General features: G+C 41.3%; 1 protein-coding gene and 1 long non-coding RNA gene across 2 annotated transcripts in view; one reads left to right on the top strand and one right to left on the bottom strand.

Moving 5' to 3' along the window:
• The first annotated feature begins 799 nt into the window (after positions 1-799).
• LOC125486711 lies at positions 800-5,321 on the top strand. The gene is made up of 2 exons (XR_007265343.1): positions 800-890; positions 5,091-5,321. It is a non-coding gene; the product is annotated as an uncharacterized LOC125486711 (long non-coding RNA).
• Positions 5,322-18,349: 13,028 nt separating this feature from the next.
• LOC109913024 (Down syndrome cell adhesion molecule-like protein 1 homolog) overlaps positions 18,350-23,187 on the bottom strand; it is a 554,371-nt gene continuing 549,533 nt past the window's right edge. The window contains exons 33-34 of the mRNA XM_048615473.1: positions 22,691-23,014; positions 18,350-19,144 (exon numbers count right to left, since the gene is read on the bottom strand). Coding sequence (XP_048471430.1) covers positions 18,717-19,144; positions 22,691-23,014 — 752 coding nt within the window. The 3' untranslated portion in view covers positions 18,350-18,716. The remainder of the gene's footprint in view (positions 19,145-22,690; positions 23,015-23,187) is intronic.

Raw genomic sequence — 23,187 nt, 5'->3', positions numbered from 1 at the left:
GTTGATTGGATTGTGTATAGTCACATGTGCTGTTTGGCTGTGAGAACTAGCTTACTGATTTAGAATGCAAGGTGATCAAAATGGCTCAGAACCAAGCAAAATTTTTTCCCGGTACTGTAGAGAGTCAGAAAGGGCCCTGAGGTTTCAGGATTTTCTCTCCAATTGCAATATTTTAATGTTGAGATGAAGATGTCTAATGGTGCATGACATTTCCTAAATTCATGTGAATACACCCTGAAAATGTGTTGAGATTGATTTCTAAGAGAATCAATCATAGGATAGAATGCAGATCTGACAGGAACGACCTGGAATTGGGCTCCGACAGTGGAATTTGGGTCAATACAGGAATGGGTCAAACATGGAGTTCCTAGCTACTGTGCCCAGAGTAGAAGTCAGTTTAGATCAATTTAACCCATTGCAAAACTCCCAATTGCCGATGAGTTGAATTTTGATTTACTTTTTCACAGATTAATTTAGGGCTGGTGAAGAGCTGAAATCAGTGGAGTGACTTGTTAACACCATGGCAGGCCAATGTTCTGGGGGCATAAGTTCAAATCTCACCATGGCAGAAGGTGAAAACTGAATTCAACAAAAGCTGGAATAAAGAGCTATTGTGTAACAATTATTGTTAAAAACCCATCTGGTTCACTGATGCCCTTTAAGAAAGGAGATTGGCTGTCTTACCTGGTCCACATGTGACTCCAATCCCACTAACTTGGTTGACTCTTAACAGCCCTTTGGGTAATTTAGAATGAACAATAAATCCAGGCCTGGTTAGCAACTTCCACATCCTGTGAATGGATAAAAGAGCACTTACCAACCAGTGTTTGTCAAATTAGCAGTTGTTTAGTCCACAGAATGACAATGAGGACACTGAAATGGCCAGCGTGGTAAGTAAAAATTTGCATTTGTTACTTTACCCTGCTTGCTGAGTTTGTTCCAAGTGGGAGTGTTGGAGGACAATGATTCTGCACACGTTGGTGTAGGAGTGAGAATATAGAGAACAGGAACAAAGAGTGCATTTAATTGAGGATGCACTGTACCTCTGTTTGAGTAAGGGAAAGAGAGTTTAGTTGAAAAGTCTTCAATTTAGACCTGTTATCATAAACAAAGTGCTTTCATAACATTAAGTGCTACTCCAGAGATATTTGGCTGAAAAATAAGTATTAAACAATCATAGAATGGTTACAATACAGAAGGAAGACACTCAGCTATTGTAACTGTGCCAGTCCTCTGCGAGAAAAACGTAGATAGCTCAACTCTGCTACCTTTACTCAGAAGCCCTGCAAATCTTTAGTTTTCAGATAATTAGCAAATTCTTCTTTGAATGCCATGATTGAATCTGCCTGCATCAAACTACGTTGCAGATTCTAAACACCCACTGAAAAAAAAACTTTTCCTCACTTCACTTTGATTCTTTTACTATTCATTTTAAATCAATGTCGTCTTGACCATTTCACCAATAGGACTGGTTTCCTCCTATTTAGTGAACTGAGACACTTTCATGTTTTTGTACTCAGAGATATTCTGTGATTGTTAAAAAGATTTATTTAATGGAGGAAGCTACAATAACCATCCTTGGCTTGCTAAAATAAGTTAAGGGTGGTATCAAATTGAAAGAAATGCTACAATGCTTGAACTTTTCTGAATGCTTTTGGTCATCACTTTAGAAAGTCCATTGTGAATATGATTCTACTTATTCAATATCTGTGGAAATGGTCTGGTCTGAATGAAAAAAAATAATGTTTTTAATCACACCCAGTCACCTCTTGTGCTTGATTTAGCGTGGGAGAGAGAAAAATTGGGCAGAATGTATTAGTGTGCAAAAATAGAAAGGAAATAATGGATCTGCAGAAGCAGGTACATTGCCAAAAATCTGTAAGTGGTCTTTTATATATATTTAGTACAGGTGTGTTTTCTTCTCCCAAGTGCTTGCCAGTGCAACATACTCAATAGATGCCATTGGATTGCATCAAACACTCTCCAAAGAAGTGGTTCAAATTTTCATTACTGCTGGCACTTGTGTTCAGTCCGTCCAAGAATTAGGAGATCAAGGAGATTGTTTCAATCTTGATTCCAAATATCAGAGTGAAAACTAGCCAAAGAAATTGGATTTTTGATTTGTTCTTAATCCATGTTGCCACCACCTGGTACAATCACTGAATTCCCCACTATCAATATTCTGGGGGTTATCATTGACCAGAAACTCAACTGGACTCACCACATAAATACAGTGGCTACAAGAGCAGGTCAGAGGTTTGGAATATTGCGGCATGTAAGCCACCTCCTGACTCCCCAAAGCCTGTCCACCATCTGCAAGGCACAAGTCAGGAGTGTGATGGAATACTCCCCACTTGCCTGGATGGGTGCAGCTCCAATAACACTCAAGAAACTTGGCACCATCCAGGACAAAGCAGTTTGCTTGATTGGCAATATATCCACAAGCATCCATTCCCTCCACTACCAACCTACAGGAGCAGCATTGTATACCATCTACAAGATGCTCTGCAGAAATTCACCAAAGATGCTCAGACAGCACCTTCTAAACCCGTGACCACTTTCATCTAGAAGGACAAGGGCAGCAGATATATGGGAACACCACCACCTGCAAGCCATTCACCATCCTGACTTGGAAACATACCGCTGTTCCTTCACTGTTGCTGGATCAAAATCCTGGAATTCCTTCCCTAATGGCATTATGGGTCAACCCACAGCAGGTGGACTGCAGTAGTTCAAGAAGGCAGCTCACCACGACTTTCTCAAGGACAACCAGGGGATGGGCAAGAAATGCTGGCTCAATTAGAGATGCCCACATGACAAACTGAATAAATTTAAAAAAAATTAATGAGGAGCACTGATGCATGAGAAACTGAACCATTCTAATCTCCTGAGTGAGGTGACTCAGAAGTCAGGAAAGTAAAGAATTGGATGAATTGTAGAATTGTTACATTATAAGAGGAAGCCATTCAGCCCGAGAAAATGAGAAAAACCACGTATATAGAGTCATAGAGATGTTCATAATGGAACAAACCTTTCAACTCTTCCATGCCGGCCAGATATCCTAAATAAGTCTAATCCCAGTTGCCAGCATTTGGCCAACAACCGTCTGAGCCCTTCCTATTCATATACTTGTACAGATATCTTTTAAATGTGGTTAATTGTACCAGCCTCTGTCACCTCCTCTGATGTAAAAGATGTCAAAGCAACATTTGAATGGTGAAATAAAGAACAGAAATTGCTGAAAAAAACTTATCAAGGTCAAGCAATATTTGTAGATTGAAAAACAGGGATAATGTTTTGGTAAAAAAACAAAGTTGCTGGAAAAGCTCAGCAGATCCGGCAGCATCTGTGAAGGAAAAAACAGAGTTAACGTTTCAGGTCCGGTGACCCTTCCTCAGAGCTTCCGCAGTTCTTTCGGGTTTTTATAATGTTTTGGTATGATGACCTGGATGAAGTTAGAGACTGAGTGGTATTTAAGCAAATCCATAACTAGGAGAAAAGAGGAATAGCAAAAGGAAAGGGTGGATGCAGGGTGTGATTTAATGACAAAAGGGATGAGACAAAAAAAACTCCCAAGAACTGCAGATGCTGAAAATCAGAAGTTGCTGGATAAGCTCAGCAGGTCTGGTAGCATCTGAGAAGAGAAAACAAAGTTAACGTTTCAGGTCCAGAGACCCTTCTTCAGAACTGATAGTAGCTAAGAAAAACCGAAAGAACTGCGGACGCTGTAAATCAGGAACAAAAACAAAGTTGCTGGAAAAACTCAGCGGGTCTGGCAGCATCTGTGGAGGAGAAAACAGAGTTAACGTTTCGGGTTTCGGGTCAGTTCTGAGGAAGGGTCACCAGACCTGAAACGCTAACTCTGTTTTTCCCTTCACAGATGCTGCCAGACCTGCTGAGTAGCTAAGAAAAGGTTGGTATATATGCTGAAGTTGGGGTGGGAGAGGGGGAAAGAATAAATGATAGGTGGAGATGGAGCAGAGAGAGAAAAAAAAAACAAAAACTGAAAGAGCTGCGGATGCTGTAAATCAGAAACAAAAATAGAAATTGCTGGAAAAACTCACCAGGCCTGGCTGCATCTGTGGAGAGAAATCTAATAAAAGGTCACTTGATCCAAAATGTTAACTCTGATTTCTCTCCACGGATGCTGCCAGACCTGCTGAGCTTTTCCAGCAGTTTCTGTTTCTGTTTCTGAGCGAGGAAAAACAGTGGGGCAGACAAAGAAGTGGGTAAAGCTCAGCCTGGGAGAATGAGTAGCTGCTAATGGGGATTATTAATAGCCTATAATGGGTTGTTTGCCGGTTATATTGTTCCAACTTCTTTAAAAAAAAATCCCAGGGCCTTACAAGCTGTTTACTTTATTGGCTTGGAAGAAACAATTCAGAACTCTGTCTCAAAAGTTCTCTTCAAAATAAAAGGACAAAATACACCCCCCCAAAACCATAGTATCATCACACACTGCTCCCACTTTCTCAGACATCAGGTGATAGTAATGTTTCTGCTGGTACCATTTCACCCCTCATCTTGACTCATCTTTTTTTCTGGATGGTCTAATTACCATCTCCCCTTTTGCTCTTCCCACAGCAGCTCCACTCCCCTTTCCCTGTCTCACTGGCTTCGAAACCACAAAGAGTTAGCAATCTGAAATGTTAGAGATAACATATTGCGGAGCTCGAGGAACACAGCGGGCCAGACAGCATCAGAGGAGCAGGAAAGTTGACGTTTCAGGTCTGAAGTTTTCTGAAGAAGGGTCCCAACCTGAAACATCAGCTTTCCTGCCCCTCTGATGCTGCCTGGCCTGCTGCGTTCATCCAGCTCCACACTGTGTCATCTCTGACTCCAGCATCAGCAGTTCTGACTATCTCTCAATCTGAAATGTTAACTTTGTTTCTCTCCCACTCGAATCTGGCAGACCTGTAGGGTGCTTCCTACATTTTCCGATTTTACTGAAAGTCACAGTATCTGCAGAATTTTGCATTTTCATGCTCAAATGTTTAATTTAAAATAAATTAACATGTATCACAAAAGGTACAACCAATGAGAATTGCTTTTTTTAAAAAATAAAGTATATTTTCATTTTACATCTTCAGGCAAACCACATTCTTCGTCAGAGGAAAAGAACGGTTTCCTAGAATCTAACTGTGAGAGAGCCGCTGTAACCATACAGACACAGTACAGGAGGTAGCAGCAACAGAAAAACTGTGAAAGTAACCTATAAAGGCTGAAATGTGCCTTGTTGAGGGCTTTACTACAAAGTGTAATGGTTGCATTTCTCTGCAATGTAATACCAACTGCAGGAAGATTAAATTAGTAACAAACAGGTGATGAGTCTGTTGTATCATGCCATGCCTCAATGAATAAAATAGTTGCTCATGTAGCTCAAAGTTATACAGTGTCAGCTGTCTGTAACTTTCTAATCTATGATTCTATTATGAATAAAAACAGGAGAAATGCTGTAGGTAACACTTATAACTACTTATATGTTTAACATGCACAAGATACTGATTGTCAAGAGTTGCAAAATGAGGATAGAGTTATCATATTGGGCCAGATTTCATTTCAGTCCTTTGTGTAAAAGGTTGGGAGCTCCCTTTGTTAAATGCCCCTAAGCATCCTTTGTAAAGTAAAATTGGCCAGTCTAAACCTATTTTTTTCCAAACTAGAATCCACTATGCAAAAATAAATTTACCCAAGCAAAGCAGGTTGAGGGTGATCTTATTGGGGTTTATAAAAAAATCATAAGAGGCATAGATAAGGTGAATGACAAGGGTCTTTTTCCTATGGTGGAGGAGTTAAAAACTAGGAGACATTTTTTAAGGTGAGAGGAGAAAGATTTAAAAAGGACATGAGGGGCAACCTATTTACACAGTCATTTGTATGTGGAGTGAACTGTCAGAGGAAGTGATGGATGCAGGTATAGTTGCAACATTTAAAAGACATTTGGATAAGTGTATGAATAGGAAATGTTTGGAGGGATATGGGCCGAACGCAGGCGGATAGGACTTGTTTAGTTTGGGATTATGGTTGGCATGGACTGGTTGGACCGAGAGGTCTATTTCCAAGCTGTATGACTCTATGACTCTAAGTATTACACAGATGCCATCAGAGTAGAGGAAACAGAAAAGTTATATTGGCATGATAAAAGATTTTTGCTCCGAGGCTGTGTGTTATGGCCTGTTCAAGATGCATTGGATTTTGGTGTGCCTGATGTTAACATTAGCAGGTGAAAGTAGAAAAATATTTCTCTGATAAGGTATGCCTCAAGATGTTGATCCACAAAGAAAGGAATGTTTGGGAAGTAGTGATCACAATATGATTTAGCCCAAGAATAAAAGCAGAAAGCAAGGAAAATGAAGAGAAGGCATTTAATATTTAAGGTTCAGACAGTAACTCTCCATTTTCAATTAATTCTATAATTTAAATTCCACGTTAATTTTAATTTATCATTGCAAATTATGTCCCACTGGTGTTGATTTGAAGTCATTGTCTATTTGTGGCCTAGATTTGATTGAAATATATAAGATCCTGAAGGGTCTTGAAAAAGTAAATGTGAAAAACAGACTTTAATGGGAAAATGTAGAACTTATTGTTTAAAAATAGGGCGGGTCACCTACTTAAACAAAGATGAGGTGATTTTTTTTTTCCACTGAGATATGGAGAATCTTTTGAACCTTCTTCCTGAAAAGACAGTGGAAACAGAGTCTTGGAACATTTTCAAGACGGGGTGGATTGATTCTTGACAAGCAATGGGTATGAAAGGTTATTGAGGGTAGGCAGAATATAGAGCTGAGATTACAATCAGATCAACCATGATCTTGTTAAATGGTGGAGCAGGCTCAAGGGGCTGAATGGCCTACTCCTGTTCCTTGTTTACGTGCTGAAGCCGGTTGAACAATTGAGTAAGTTCAATTCGCTAACATAAAGAAATAGTGGTCAGTTAGTCTAAATAGATGCATTTGAACTAGGATATCATTTGAATTCAGTATCTTTGAATTAAAAGGAGCTGACCGCAAGCAAATTTGTTCAGGTAATTGGTAGGAGAAGTTGCAAGTTTAAGAGCATCATGGCATCATAAGGTAACACTGAATGTATAAGGCTGCTGAATACAGGTGGGAAGATTTGTCCATTTGCTTGTGCAGATCAGAAAATTACCATTGACCATTTTTGATACATTAATGGAAACTCAATCTTTGGCAACACAACCTCTCATTTCCCAATGTATGTGACCAGCCAGCCTGCCAGAACCAATTTCCCATAATACTAGGCCATAACCATTCTCTTTTTATCCCATGTGTTCCTGTTAGAGGGTTCTGTCTCTGTTCCTCTCAATAAGACTGATTATATTCTCCCATCCCATTTAAGAAATTGGTGAGGGATTGAGGTCACAGTCTTTCAAAAGAGAACAATGCTGCTATTTAGCTTCACAATGAAACTGAGCAGTAAGTACATGTGTGGCTGGAGAGCTATTACGACCTGACAATGTTCAGAAGCTGTCATAGAACAACATCAAATGAATGATGTATCACATCAGCTAAGCTGCTACAACACTAGCAATCAGTGCCCTGCTTTCCTATCATGTTGAGCCTCACATTAACTCTCACTCCTTACAATTTTAAGCACCACACTCTCAACCCTGCAGTGTTTAGACTGGTCTTGTAAACTTTGCAGAGATTTCATTATGTGAGGAATAAGCTTTTTGCTGAAAATAGAGCGGATTGAGGAGCCCATCACTCACTCCGGCTCCTAAATTGGCAGTTTGGGATTTTTATGAGGGATGTTGCTATTGGGACACAGTGTTAGCAGCAAGAACAAAGCTTGATACAAAGGTAAACCATGTCTGTCTCCACAACCTTTGCTGAGAACTGCTGTTAAACCAACATAAAATATCCATTTTTCCATATCTTTGTTCAGTTCAGATTCTCATTTATTACCAAATAAATGCGCTTTGTTTAATTCCCATCCAGGAACTGGGCTGAGCCTAACCAAGCATAGTACACATGGGAACCTTACAGCCTGGAGCTTTCACTTGAGAAGGTTGCAAAGTTGAAACCTATGGGGACAAGGGGTAATATTGTGGAAGCGTCATCACGTTACCCCATGTCTATTACTGACCTGCTCTCACATTGTCTACTATTGATCATCGCCGTATCCATCCTCATGTTTACATCTTCTTAACTAATTGAAATGTGAATGGATCTTACATTACCAAATTGGATGCTTCTTGACTCCAGTCCAATACTTTTATAAACAGCAAACAAGAGAGTTGAAATTAAATTAAAACACCTTTATATTGCTCCTACAATTTTTCTCTTAGGTTTCTTGTCACAGTGAAGCAGATGGTCTTGGAGTTTCCAGGATAACTTTGAGAATTGGTAACCCTATCCAGAAGTGAAAGGGCAGCCCGGAAGGAACTTTCAAAAAGAAAGGAATTGGAAAAATTGTTGAAAGGGAATAAGTTGGAGTGAGCCACCCGAATAGAATTTATTTTTCATACATTGATACTCCAAGTGTGTTGGTATGTAGCTGAATTGAAACTGAACGCACTAGGAATTATCTTTCGCTTAGAAGTCAGACATGGTTCAGAATATATTTCACTGGATGCCTCAGTTAGAAATGGAATACTGAACATCACATTCAAATGTTCAGCAAAGCACTCAAAATAACATTGCATTTACAACCTATCTTTAAGACAGCAAAACATCCTAAAGCACCTCACATTCAGTGATACAACTAAAGCATCTTGTATTGAATAGCCATGAAGGTGCTTTATTTTCAGGGCTTGATTGATCTTTTGTGAAAAGCTGGAGGGCTAATAACCTGAAATATTGGACAGGCATCAAATGAACAGATGCTGTGGCCAGTCACATGGATTGGCAAGGCAATAATGAAATAAAAAGGAAATCTGTTGGAGCACAGATATTTCAAAAGCCAATTACAAAGGAAGTGGAACCAATCCTAACTGGTGTGAGGAAAACGGTGAGAAAGGCCAACGCATTATAAAAGTGACATTGCTCTGTTCAGGGCTTGTGATCATTAGCAGGTAGAGGCTCTCATTATTGTCTTGCTTTCCTGGGTACAGAAATAACAACCGCAGAGCTAGCACCCTTCAGAATCCTTCTGAAGCAATGTTCACCAACATGTTCTACTGCCCTGCCACTGACCCCATCGCTTCATTAACTGCCAAATCCCAGACTTCAGAATCCTGAGACACACTTGAGACTTAATTTAAATAACTTAAAACAGCACCATTGTTGATTAACCTGTAAACTGGTGGACTCTGGCATTTTGAGAAGTCTGAACTTCATTGCCTCCTGCTCCACAATCTAACAGCCTGTAAAATTGCAATTCTCTGTGTTGATGTGGCAGCTGTCACTACCCAAAGTGTTCTGGGATGTTTCAATTTAATAAGGCATTTATGGAGATGTACATACCAACATTTTAATTGTGGGTTAGATGAATGTGAGACAAATGGTTTAGAACAAAATTATACATTTCTAAATAAGCTAATTTCAATTCATTTGTTTAGAACAGAGCAAAGGTCCTTAAAGAATTACAGCATTGAATTATTAAGTAGGTTAATTGCATACTGTAACAGTGTAAAGCATGACACTAAACATCTCTGCTTGGTCCATCAGGTTAACCCTTCGACATATCATGTATAATCTACTCAATCATCTACTCTGTACAGTTTATTTAAATTCCTGAGGGAGGTTCCTGCTAGTATGTTGTAATATAATGTAAGCAGTTATGGCAGCTTAATGGTCCCAGAAGCAGAGGAACAATCACAATCAAGGAATATTTGATATGCTATGATCACGCTTTCCTCTGTAGCCTGTCCTTGACCCGATTCTTTATAGTGGAATAAATATGGGAACGAAGCCGTGGCTAGGATTACAGGAATGTGCATCATAGTTGACTTCAATTCTTGTCGGAGTGGCTAGAACTTTCTCCTTTAATTCCCCCACAATCAACATCCTGTGGGTTACCATGGGACCAGAAATTGAACTGGAGCAGCCATATAAATCGTGTCGCTACAGGAGCAGGTCAGAGGCTTGGAACCCTGTGGTGAGTAATTCACCTCCTGTCTCCCGAGAGCCTGTTCACCCTCTTCAAGTTACAAGTCAGGAGTGTGACAGAATACTGCCAGCTTGTCTGGAAGGCTGCAGCTCCAACAGCACTCAAGAATCTCCATACCATCCAGGGCAAAGCAGCCTTCTTGATTGGTAATTAATCCACTAGCTGCAACATTCACTGGCTCCACTGCCAATGTACAGAGGCAGCAGTGTATACCATCTACAAGATGGACTGCAATAACTCACTATGCCTTCATTACAAGCACCTTGAAAACTCACCATTTCTGTCACCGAAAAGGACAAGGGCAGCAGATGTTTGGGAGCACCACCACCTGCAAGTTCCCCTCCAAGCCACACACCATCCTGTTTGGGAACTATTTTACCATTCCCTCAATGTTGCTGGATGAAAATCCTGGAACTCACTTCCTAACTGCACTGTGGGTGTGCCTACAGCACATAGACTGCAATCTTCCAACAGACAGATAAGCACCTTTTGCAGAGCAGTTAGGGGTAGGCAGGAAATGGTGGCTTAGCCAGCAACACCCACATCTTGGGAAAGATTTCTTAAAAAATGGAGTTTCTCCTTGCAAGCCTCAACCTAGGATTGAGTGTATACCCTGAGTTAATGCATCATTATAAAAACTTCTACCGGTTATTTGCAAATGAACTGCATGGTTAGGGAATTGAAAACTTTGTCCTTCAGGAGGGAAAGGATCAAGGGTTGTTTTGATAGAATTGCTTAATATTATCAAGGGATGAAAAGTATCAAACATTTCCAGTGATTTATAGGTCTCAGATGAGGAGATGGAATATCAAGATCAAGTGCGGGGAGCACTTTTTTACACAGAGAGTCATGAAGCTATATAACATACCACTGGAGCTAGTAACTGAAGGATAGACCATGCAAACTTTTAAGAATAGATTACATAAGTGATTGAAGGAAAGATGGAAGAAAAGGATTGGAAACAGTGGCTCATTGGATTATGTTAATGATTTATGGTGATCATCCTCACTGCACAGATTGAGCCAAATCTTGTATTGCTCTTGTCATTTCTAAACAATTCTCTACAACTGAGGGAGTGCTACACAGTTGGAGGTGCTGCTTTTCAGACAAGACTTTATACCTGCAGCTGGAAACATTGTTTTATAAGTAAAAGCTCTTACCTAAGACCATCAAGTTAATGACTTACCCTCATTCAACAAGAGATCCTGCAGCTTCCATTTCATGGATGTACAACCATGGTTATATTTAACAGATATCCAGGTATGATATTACCCTTGGCTGGGGAGTCTAGAATCAGGAGGCACATTTTAAAAGTAAGGGGCATACCACTTAGAACTGAGATGAGGAGAAATGTTTTTAATCAGTTGGTGGTGAATTCTCTACCACAAAGAGCTGTGGATGTTCAGTCTTTGAGTATGTTTAAGATAAACTTCTGAAGAGGTATCCTCAATGCTTGATGAGAGAGAGAACCAATGTGTTCTGGAACAGCTGGAAAAGCTGTCGAGGAACTGGGCGCATTTTGCTCCCATACCATTTGTGAGTTTGCAGCTTTCATATGGCCCCTCACATGCTTGTTCAGGATTGTCGCACCTACCTGAACATTATACCTCTCTGGACCTGACCTTGCGATGACCCTTTTACCCAAGCAGGGCCATTGCTGTGGTTCCTACATCAAACTTTGTCCCCTGGAGTAAACTGTCTCTCTCGTTTAGTGGAGTCTTGTGTCTGGCATTGGCGTTCCTGATGCTGTTTCACCCTCCTCCCCCAGATTCCAGAAGATCAGATCTAACCTGATGCGGAGTCTTTAGCCCATTAGCAACTCTGCTAGAGCTGTCTGTGTTGTTACATGAGGAGTGGTCCTATAATCAAGTAGGAAACAGAATAGTTTGGCATTGAGTGAAGCTGTAGGCTGTTTCTCTAAGTTTGCCTTCAAAGTTTGGCCTGCTCTTTTTGCCAGACCATTGGATGATGGATGGTATGGAGCTGTCCTTGTACATGAAATACCATTCAACTTTAGGAAATACTCAAATTCCCTGCTGGTAAACGATGGCCCACTATCTGTGATCAACAATCCTGAGGATCTGTGTATTGCAGAAGATGCATGCAGCTTTTCTATCATTGTCCCTGTGTTTGACAAATGAACTCCATGCACATCCACTTTGAATGGGTGGCCACAATGACTAAGAACATTGAGCCCACATTCAACCTGTAACCGAGTCCAGGGTTTATCTGGCCATTCCTGTGAATGTGGGGGAGCTGCTGGTGGTAACTTTTGTCCTTGTTGGCACCCTGGGCACTGCCCCTCCAACGCAGCTATGTCTGCATCCAATCCTGGCCACCAGACATAACTTCTAGTCAACATCTTCATTTTGGAAACCCTGTAGGAATTCAGCCAGTATCTAGTGGTGACCTTTGCTCAGGAAAAACACTCTTGCTTCCCATAATAATACGCCATCCTCTACTGTGACCTGGTCTCTCCGAGTCTGAAAAGTTTCAATTCTGGTTGTGACGGCCCTTGCTTTCCCCCAGCATCACCAGCTGTTTCAGTTTTGCCAGGACAGGATCTTTCTGCGTCCAAAGTCTGGATATTGTCAGCTGTGACTGGAAGTGTGTCCAGGAAATTTAACACCAATATGGACTCTTCCAGTGGCGGTACCACCGGTGGTGTATCTGCCAGTGGGAGGCAGCTCAATGGATCTGCATTTGTTACTTGGTCTCCCGGACAGTGTTCCAATTTGTGATTATTCGCATTTAGTATTAGAGCTCACTGCAGAATTCAGCCTGAAGCAATGGGCAGCATTGCCTGGTCCTCTTTAAGTAGACCCAGTAGGGCTGTATGGCCTGTTATTATTACAGATTTACATGTGTAAAGATCTTGGTGGACTTCCTGACTCCAAGTATGACAGTTAAACATTCTTTCTTTATCTGCCATGTTACACTCTGCATTAGCCAAAGTCCTGGATGTGTATGCAGAAGAAGGGTCCAGACCCAAAACGTCAACTTTCCTGCTCCTCTGATGCTGCCTGACCTGCTGTGTTCATCCAGCTCTACACCTTGTTATCTCAGAATTAAAGGAGACTTGAGGTCGTAATATTCCGTAACTAAAATTGTCAACTCTTGAAAAATTTTAGTAACTGGTGCCTCAGGGAAAGTTAGGCTCCTAATAACCAAAAAAGCAGTGGGCCCACAAGCTGAGAGGGGAATTACTCATTGCGTTCCATCTGTCCCAATATCATTTGACTGGAAAAAATGACACATTCTTTCCACAGACTGGGCCCAGTCTTTGACAGCAGGATCGACCAAGTCAAACATTCCGAATAACAATGCCAGAAATGCTTACCCTAACTTAAAGACGGCTATTGTGAGCAAATTTCTTCAGGTGGGTGCTTTTCTTTCATTGTCACTGAAATATCTCCACAGAGGCCAATATCCCAATACCACCTCACCCTTTATTTACATGTGGAGAGTTCTTGACACTAATCCAGCTCTCACAGTGAACAAGATGTATAACACTGCTGCTTCTATCTGTTAGCCAGGGCTCCCTGATTGGACCAGGTTAACAGCCCCAATCAGGGAACTCACATTCTATGTGGTCCACCTGTCTGACCTTGTTACAATCACCGCAGATGGGTTTAAGACCTGAATTCAGAAGGAAGTGGAAAATACTTTGCAAAGAGCTGTGCAGCTGAGAACCAGTTGCGTTTCTCATGTTCTCTTTAAATCACTGTACACGGATTGTGAGTGAAGTTCAAGTTTGAGATGAAAATGTCAGCCCTGCAAAGCAGCTGAGGAGAAGTTTGGAAGTTAGTCCAAAGAAGTTAAAATTACACAGTCCAGAAAGAGGCCATTCAGCCCAGTGTGTCTGTGCCAGCAGTAACAAATGAGCCACGCATTGTAAACTCATCTTTCAGCACTTACTTTGCAGCTTTGCAGGTTACAGGGGTACTTTTTAAAATGAGGGGAGGGTTTGTGCCCCCATCACCAAACTGGGCAGTGAATCCTGCTATCCTGCTGGGGAGAAGGAATTTCCTTTGTATCCACTAATCTTTTCACCAATCACCTTAAAGTTGTCATTTCTGGTAATTGTCCTCTCTGCGAAAGGAAATACACCTTTCTTATCTACTCTATTTAGGTCTCTCATCATTTTATTTACCTCAATTAAGTCAATCCTCAGTTTCCTGTGTTCTACTGAAAACAACCCTGGACTATCCAATCTATCCACATAGCTGCAATTTTCAAATCCTTTCAACAGTCTTGTATATATCATTTGTGTTCTCTCTAGAATCTCTAGAACAATTATGTCCTCCCTGCAAGGTAGTGACCAGAGTCGTGCACAAAACTCATCTGTGGCCTAACCAGTATTTTGTGCAGTTCCAACATTACAGCCCTGCTTTTTTTTCTTCTATGCAGCATCCAATAAAGGACTGCATTCCATACGCTTCTTTTACTACCTTACCTACCTGCACTGCCACCTTCAAGCACCTGTGGGGATGTACTACAAGATCTCTCACTCGCTCTATCCCTCTCAATATCCTTCCATTTATTGTGTATTCCCTTGCCTTGTTTACTATCCCCAAATCCATTACCACACTCATTTCCACATTGAATTCCATTTGCCACTTCTCTGCTCACTCATCCAAACTATTTACATCTTTCTAGAGTCTTCACTATCAACTCCAAAGCAAATGTTTGCATCATTAACAAATTATGCCTTTCAGCATTCAATTTCAATCATTAATGGATATGGCAAACAGCTGGGGATCCAACTCTGAGCCCTATGGAATATCACTGGAAACCACTTTCCAATTGCAAAACCATCCAATTGACCATTATCCTTTGCCTCCTCTCTGAACCAATTTTGGATCCAAGTCATTATATCTGTCTGTATGCTATGGACTTGTACTTTCCTGACCAGCTGCGTAACTTCAAGAACCTGGTAAATGGCCAAAACCCTTCTCAAGGAAGTCGTGGTGAAATAGGATAGGCTCAGTTGAGAATTTTAGACTGAAGTAGAAGTGATTGTGCTTTTCAAAGTAAACGGTAAGTAATTACAGTAGGAAATGTTGGGCTTGCGTTACACAAGGCATTGGTGAGTCTGCGGTTGGAGTACTGTGTATGGCACTGATCACCGTGCTTATGAATGGATGTTAATGCAATGAAAGCAGTTCAGAGAAGGCTTACTAGACTAATACCTGGAATGAGCAGATTGCTTTATGAGAAAAGGCTAGACAGGGTAAGCCTGTATCCTCTGGAGTTTAGAAGAGTTCAGGTGATTTAATTGAAAAAGATAAGAGCCTGAGGGGACTAGACCCCTTTGGAAACATTTAAAATAGAGACAAGGAAACATTTTTTTCTCTCAGAGCATTGTGTGCTGTTGGAATTCCCTTTCACAAAAGGCAGTGCCTTCAAAATCTTTTAAGGTAGAGGTCTATAGACTGATTACCAATGGGATGAAAGATTTTCTGGGAGATGCAGGAATGCAGGGTTCAGGCTAAAATCAGATCAGCCATGATCTCACCGAATGGTGGAGCAGGCTTGAAGGTCTGAGTGGCCTACTCTTGTTTCTTGTTCATATTACCCAAGATTGTGTTTATTAGTAGTGTTTGCTTTGCATGATCCCTTTTTTTAATATAAAATCCATTTATTTGATAAGTGTAGAATCCTGTGGCTTCATTCATTCAGTAAATTGCTGGGTGCCAGAACCTTTCTTCAAACTGTAATGATTTCTACAAACAAGTTAACAAGTTAAATTATTTGCCCATATAACACGAGTTGACAGTATTGCTCTTTCAACATTGACATTCCGAATGCTGAGAGTGTTAGAAAAAGGCCAAGGAAGTGCCACAATTGTACAGTAATGTTTCTGGGGTTGAGATGAGGGGTGTGGTTGGATAGGAGTTAAGACATGTTCTTAGTGGTATGGCAATTTCAATGGGGTAACCAACAATCCTGGGATATGAACGTTTTATGGGTCTACTTTGGTGAGGGTTCTGGCAGGAAGTGGACAACCATTCAGATCCAGTTTTAACATCAATGATCATTGGCTCTGATATCACAATGTCCAGTGCATCTATACTAACACCAACAGCATGCTTTAATCATACCCTCATCTCCCATCAAATATGGAGACATTACTGTACAATTCTACAATCATTCAGAATGTCAATGAAACTGCACTGCCATTTTCAATACAAAATTCTTCTGGCCAAAAGAGAGAGAAGGCGTTCACTCCACTTCCCTATGTCAGATACAAATCTTGGTCTTAAAGGAACAAAATAAAAACAAAACACCATTCATTAAGCTCCCTTTACAATCCTCAGGCCATCTGTAAGTGACTTTCAGCCAATGAAGTATTGTATTTGAAGTGTACATACCGTTGAAGTGCAGCTATCTTGTGTGTAGCAAACTTCCAAAAGTTGCAACTTGTGGAATAGCCAGAAGAACTATTTTACTGTTTAGCTTCTTGAGGGATCATATTGGCCATGATACTGAGGAGAATGGTGCTGGTTTTCTTTAAACCAATTTGTATGGGTTCTTTTGTATTGGGTTGACAAGACAGAAAGGACATCATCCAAAAGATAGTATCTACGACAGTGTCAACCCAGATTTTGTGCTCAAGTCCCTAAAGTGGGACCTGACCCTAAAACCGTTGAACCACAGCTGACACGTGCAGTACATTTTATAGGTCCTGCTCCAATCTTTCCCATCTTTGAGACACATGTCTGTCTTCGCAATGCTTAAATGTTTCACCTTGGGTTCAAGCCCAATCTGGTCACATAAATGAGAGTTTCCTGGCCTTGTCCAGCTTTCCGGAATGAGTTTGATGCTATTTTTAGTTGTTATGGATTCATCGGGCAAAAGCATTGTTAATACAACGTGAGGCTAGAGGATAGTTAAGGTGGGAGTTTGTTTGCTATACTTGTTTCATAGGAAGTGGGCATCACTAGCAAGGCCTGCATTTGTTATCCAAGTCTGATTTCCCTGAACTGAGTGGCATACTCAGCCATTTCAGAGAGCAGTTAAGAGTCAACCACATTGCTATAGATCTGGAGTGACATATAGGCCAGATCAGGTAAGGATGGCAGATTTCTTTCTCTGAGCACCTTTGTGAATCAGAAGGGTTATTACCACAATCAAAGCTGGTTTCAGGATTACAATGTAAAGTGTCATATTACTGAAAGGGTGGATGTCCATCAAATGCTGGAGATGAGTAGAGGGAGCTGTTGCTTGTATTTAACTACATTACACCTAACATGACAGTGACTGAGAGTCAGTGAAACATGTTCTATTCTTCAGAATGAACATCCAACGATGAACATATAAAAACAAACTTCAAAGAATATTCAGGTATTCAGCTCTAAACCGTACCAAGGGAGGATAATGGAAATAAGGCAATTAGTTAGTTATGAGGGTTCACAGTGGAAGACTGTTATAATGTGGATGTTGATGTCTAAGAAGTGAAACGACCATTACATTTGAATGTCTTTGTTATTCTGAATGGCTTTCCCTGTGATGTAACTGTTTAAGTGGTTCTAGGTTAGTCATTTGTTTTCTCTGTCTCGTCTTACATCGCGTCAGTTCATACAGCACCTTCTTTGCCTCAATGGCTACATTTGTGAAAATGACCCTGACCATCCGGTTGAATAACATGTACTTGTGCGGGGTAGTTTCGTGCATTGACTGATCTCAGGATGAATAAAATTTCTTGACCTTGGTGAGACACCTAGCCAGCCAACACCTCACATCCTGGAGGCTACATTTGAAGAAATACCAAATCCCCAGGCTGCAAGCAGTTGTGTGCCCTGGGTCCATCTCAAGATTAAGCTCAGGCCCTTTCTAAATATCATGTCAGAGCTGTACTGTTTTCTTGATGGTGTGATTGTGATTACTCTGGGCCACAAAGGGGCAACAGCCGTCTAAGTGGGATGTTCATGAGGATAACAGAAGCCGCAGTTTAATTTGAGAGCCTTGTGTCCATGAATGATTAAGTAATATATTGTGACCCATTCTAATGGACTTTCACTACAAATCAAAATGTAAACTGCTCCTCGTTTGTACGCCTGTTCATAAATGCAACAGATTGGAATTGAAAGCTCGGAAAATAATTGTCAGCCATGATTTCAATTTAATGTGTAAAAGGCTCAAGGGGGCTGAATGGCCTCTTCCTGTTTTCATGCCCTGGGTTTCCTGTATTTACTCAGCAATGAAAGAGGCTAAGCCAATCAGAAAACAACAACATATAAACAAATGTTTTATTGCACACGGCGTCTTGAGATTTTTTTCATAGAAAAAAGGTATTAACACAAGCATTTGCAAATAGAAGCAGATTCTTTATGAGTGATTGGTTTTAACAGTAAAATAGTCCGCATGCATTGGCTCCGAGGAATTGATTTCGAAACAACTCACGACATCAGAAAAGAAAAACCTCATTTGTGTCCTTCGTTCAAAACAATGCGAATTTTTTTTTTGTTTATCTTTTTTAAATAACATCACATTTTGATTTTTTTTTTTAATTGTGCCCTGGTCAGTTTGCAGAAGAAGAAAATAGTATTATTTATACAAAAAGAGTTCCTTATGTACAAGAAATATTTTTATTACAAATTAACAAGGGCGAGGGTGAAAAGGGGCCTCCTTGTGCCTTACACCAGGGTGTAGGACTTTGAGTAGGCGCCTGCTCCTTGTTTCTGTGACCTATTCAGTCCGGCTGTACTCACTTCCAGTAGTGAGTCTCTAGAGCCACTGATTTTGGTGTGCGTGGGCAGCCGCGGTTCAGCTGGGGCATTGGTGGCAGACGCAGGGGCGGTGACGGCAGTCGTGTTGGCAGAAGCAGTGGCTGTGGAGCCCGACGCGGTGGCAGTTCTCTGAGGTAATGTGGCTGTGGCATGCGGGTGGATGGGCGGCTTGCTGTTGGGGTCGAGGGTCATGTGCCGGTTCTGTGTCTGATATGGCCTGGCCATGTTCCGGATGGAGGCTTCCCTTGGTGGCACCACCGGGCAGGGATCACGGACATCTGATTTGCGGAAGAAAGTGTCCGACTTGACGTAGAGGGGTAGATTGCAATAGTCACCTGACAAACAGATGCATTTAAAACATGATTAAAACAGATACATAAAGCCAACTCAATTTACTTCAGAAGATGGCGAACTGCAGCATGCTAGTTGCTGGGAAATGGGATTAGAATAGATGGATATTTAATGACTGGTGCAGACATGATGGGCCGAAGGGCCTCCTTCCAACCTGCAAAATCTCTACGACTCTAAAAGGAAGGTGAAATGCCATCATAGTAGTATCTGGAGGTCTGTGCTAATAGTCTGGAGATTGAAGTTCAAATCACAGCACAGCAACCTGTGAAATTAAAATTCTTTAGTAAGTGTGGAATTCAAAGGTAGACTCAGCAATGGTGACCACTGTACTATCACTAAATGTTGTAAAAGCCTACCTCATTAACAAATGTCCTTTAGGAAGGAAATCAGTTCTCCATATCTGGTCTGGACTCATGGGACACCAGACACACAACAATGTGATTGAATCTTAACTGCCTTTCGAAATACCCGAGCAAGCTGCTCAGTTACAGGGCAATTAGGGATGGGCAACGAATGTTATCCCCACCAACGATGCCCACATACAATGAAAGAATAAAAAAAGTTCCATTTTGCTTTCTCCTGGATGTTTAAATGGACCTGCATCATTGCTGGCAAGCCTTTGGTCAATGGCAGATGAAGGAAATCTCACCTTGGTTTTGCTTCTCTCTCAGCCAACAGAGGGGCATTCACCTTCTAACATTAATATTGGCACCAAAGTGGCATCACACAGGCATGATGCAGTGTCACCCCCAGAATTGTGTTACCATATCTCCCAAACTGAAGTAACCATTACTTGCTAAAGCAAGTGGCATCGCTTCAAGGTCTAGAGTTTTGTGCTCACCAAGACAGTTTTTAAAAAAATTCATTCACAGGGAGTGGGTATCTCTGGCTCGGCCAGCATTTATTCATCATTTGCCCAGAGGGCAGTTAATTGTCAACCACATTACTATTGGGTTTGGAGTCGCATGTAGGCCAGACTACATAAGGACAGCAGCTTCCTTCTCTCACATATCAATCCCACATCAAGGGCATGGACCTGATCCTATCAGTCTGTTGACAGAGTGTGTCAGGTCCTCTGTACACTACATGGCCATGTAGTCTGACCAAAGTAACTATATGGATAGCATCTGCATTTTGCAAGTTAAAAGGCCCGCTTCTAGCAAAGAAATCTATGGGTTAAGAACAGTTAGCAGGAAATCAAACTACAGCTACTTAATCACGAGCAGGTGGACATATTTTGCCTATAAATGGGATCACTATAAGGGAAATATCATAGCTATTTAAGATTACATGATAAAATGCTTTTTTTTGGAGGCTTTTGCTCATAGTTGTAACCATGGCGATTTGAATTAATTATACTTAGCGGGAAGCAATATCTCAAAGGAATTTTTTTTTTCAGAAACCAGTTTTATCAATTGGAGCCTGTCAATAATGAGGCTTATTTAAAATTCATTCATGGGATGTGGGCTTCACAGACTAGGCCAGCATTTATTGATCATACCCAATTGCCCAGCGGGCAGTTAAGAGTCAATCACATTGTTATGGGCGAGACCAGGTAAAGACAACATTTTCCTTCCCTAAAGAACATTAGTGAACTGCTTTCCTCCAACAATCAACAACAGGCTTCATGAACATCATTATACCCATAATTTCAGATTTTTTTAAACAATTGAATTCCAATCCCAACGTTTGCCATGGTGGGATTTGAATCCAGGTCCCCAGAGTCTCTGGATTAACTGTCCAGTGATAACACCCCTAGGCCATTCCCCACCCTTATGGCTTTGTGGAAAGAAACACATTATTTTTATTTACCATCAGTTTCAAACACCCCAAGGACAAGTACAGCATGGAGTTAGATACAGAGTAAAGCTCACTCTACACTGCCCCCATCAAACACTCCCAGGACAGATAAAGAACAGGGTTATATACAGAGTAAAGCTCCTGATACCTGACCCATCAAACACTCTAGTGTGAGCTATAGCCCAGACTACATACAAAGCCAAGCCCCATCAACACCAGCTGGGGTATTGTGTCCAATTCTGGGCATAATAATTTACGAAGGATGTGAAGGCTTTTGACAGAATGCAGAAAAAAAGTCATCAGAATATTTCTAAGCATAAGGGACACCAATTTGGTGGATAGATTGGAAAAATTGGGACTGCTCTCCTTGGCAGAACTGTGAAAGAAAATTAGATGGAAGTTTTCAAGATCATGAGGGTTCTAGATACTGTAGCTGGACAAATATTCAACAAAATGGATCAAAAACCAGAGGGCTTTGACTTAAGATGTATGGTGAAAAAAGCAACAGCAACATGAGGAAGAGTGTGGTTCAGATCTGGAAGACACATTAAGTGAGCAGCTCTCACAGTCAGCACAGACAGAATGGGATGAATGGTCTCCTTCTGTGCTGTAACCATTCCATATTTCAACAATGCACTCTTCCATTAAACGCTCTCAGGTCAAATTAAATGCAGAATTCTGTCTCTCCCATTTCAACAACATGCAACAGCCTCAGGCTCAGAAACTGTAGCAATGTGATATTTTTAGACACATGGTAGCTCTGTTTGATCTGAATTTTAATTTAGTACTCAAGAACAGAACAGGAAATACTCAGCATGTCAGGCAGCATCCATGGACAGAGAAACAGAGTGAACATTTCAGATTGATGACCTAATTGTATACTTTATATCGCACATCAATGTAGAAGTGTAAAATATCAACGTCATGCTCCAGCTTCTAGTTCTTTTGAAAGCTTTAAGTTTCTTTGCTCTGAGTCCACACTCATGCTTAACCAATCAAATGCAGTGGGCATCATTTGTAAACAGACTCATCTAATCACAGAACAAATGAACATGATAAACCTTCCAGGGGGTCACTAAAACAAAACAAAGAACTGTGGATGCTGGAAATCTGAAAGCAAAAAGAAATTGCTGGAGAAACTCAGCAAGTCTATTAGTGTGTGTGGAGGGAAAACAGAGTTAACTTTTTGAGTCCAGTGCCCATTCTGCAGGATGAAGTTTCTCCAGCAATTTCTGTTGGTGCTCCTTATGGGATTGGTTAGCTGGGTAGCTGGGTTACAATGCTGAATAATACCAACAGTGCAAGTTCAATTCCTACACTTGTAGAGGTTGCAATGAAGGACCCTCCTTCTCAATCTCTCCCTTCACCTGAGATATGGCAATTCTAAGATTAAAACATCACCAGTCATCTCTCTCTAACAACAGGGTAGGACTCTACTGCTTTTGCCTTTCCTCATTAACCTTTCATCAGACTTGTGTTATTGACATGTCAAAAGTTTGTATTGACAGGTTAACTGTTTTTCTCTCTGAGGGTTGCCAACGCAGCTGAGCATTGCCAACATTTTGTGGGGCTTTGTTTTTAAATTCCAGATTTCCAACATCCACAGGATTCAGCTTCTCGGTTATATAACAACATCTTTCAAATTCAAATTGCTCAGCAGAACGTGGAAAATAGAGCAGAGCCCTTTGTCCCGCCATGTAGGATTGTACCTGGGGTGCGCTGGATGCCACGGCTGTGGAAGTCTTTGCCAGCTCTGTGGGCGATGGGCACTGCAACATTCTTTCCTCGGTCGACATCTTGTGGCTGTGGGGGTGAAGCTGTAAATCTGCAGATGCCAGCCTCAGAGGGGGTGCTCATCGATGTCATGCTGTCAGCGTTCTCGTTGGTGCCAGTCGTCATTTGGTCGGAGGAGCTATCAGATATGAAGCACTCGGTGATCTCGAACTTGGCATGTTGTAGCTGTTCCTCGAGCTTGGCATGTTCGTAGGCTCGCGCCAACTCCTCATACGTGGAGGAGGCACTCTCTGTGGAAACCATGCTGTTCCGGCCTTTATCTTTCAACAAAACAATGTGAGAGAGAGGACTATTGTGAGTCAAAGAACGTAACATGACCCTGTTCAGGAGGGTTGACGGACAGAGGGTATGGGTTTACATCAACCCTCCCACTCACTGTCTCCCCTGTTCCGTGCCTCTCCCACTCACCCTCCCATTTCCTACCTCTCTCGCT

Source organism: Rhincodon typus, chromosome 32 (assembly GCF_021869965.1).
Source record: "Rhincodon typus isolate 14 chromosome 32, sRhiTyp1.1, whole genome shotgun sequence".
In the NCBI taxonomy this organism is placed as follows: domain Eukaryota; kingdom Metazoa; phylum Chordata; class Chondrichthyes; order Orectolobiformes; family Rhincodontidae; genus Rhincodon; species Rhincodon typus.
The sequence above is the reverse complement of the archived record's forward strand: the minus strand, read 5'-3'. Positions and strand labels throughout refer to the sequence as shown.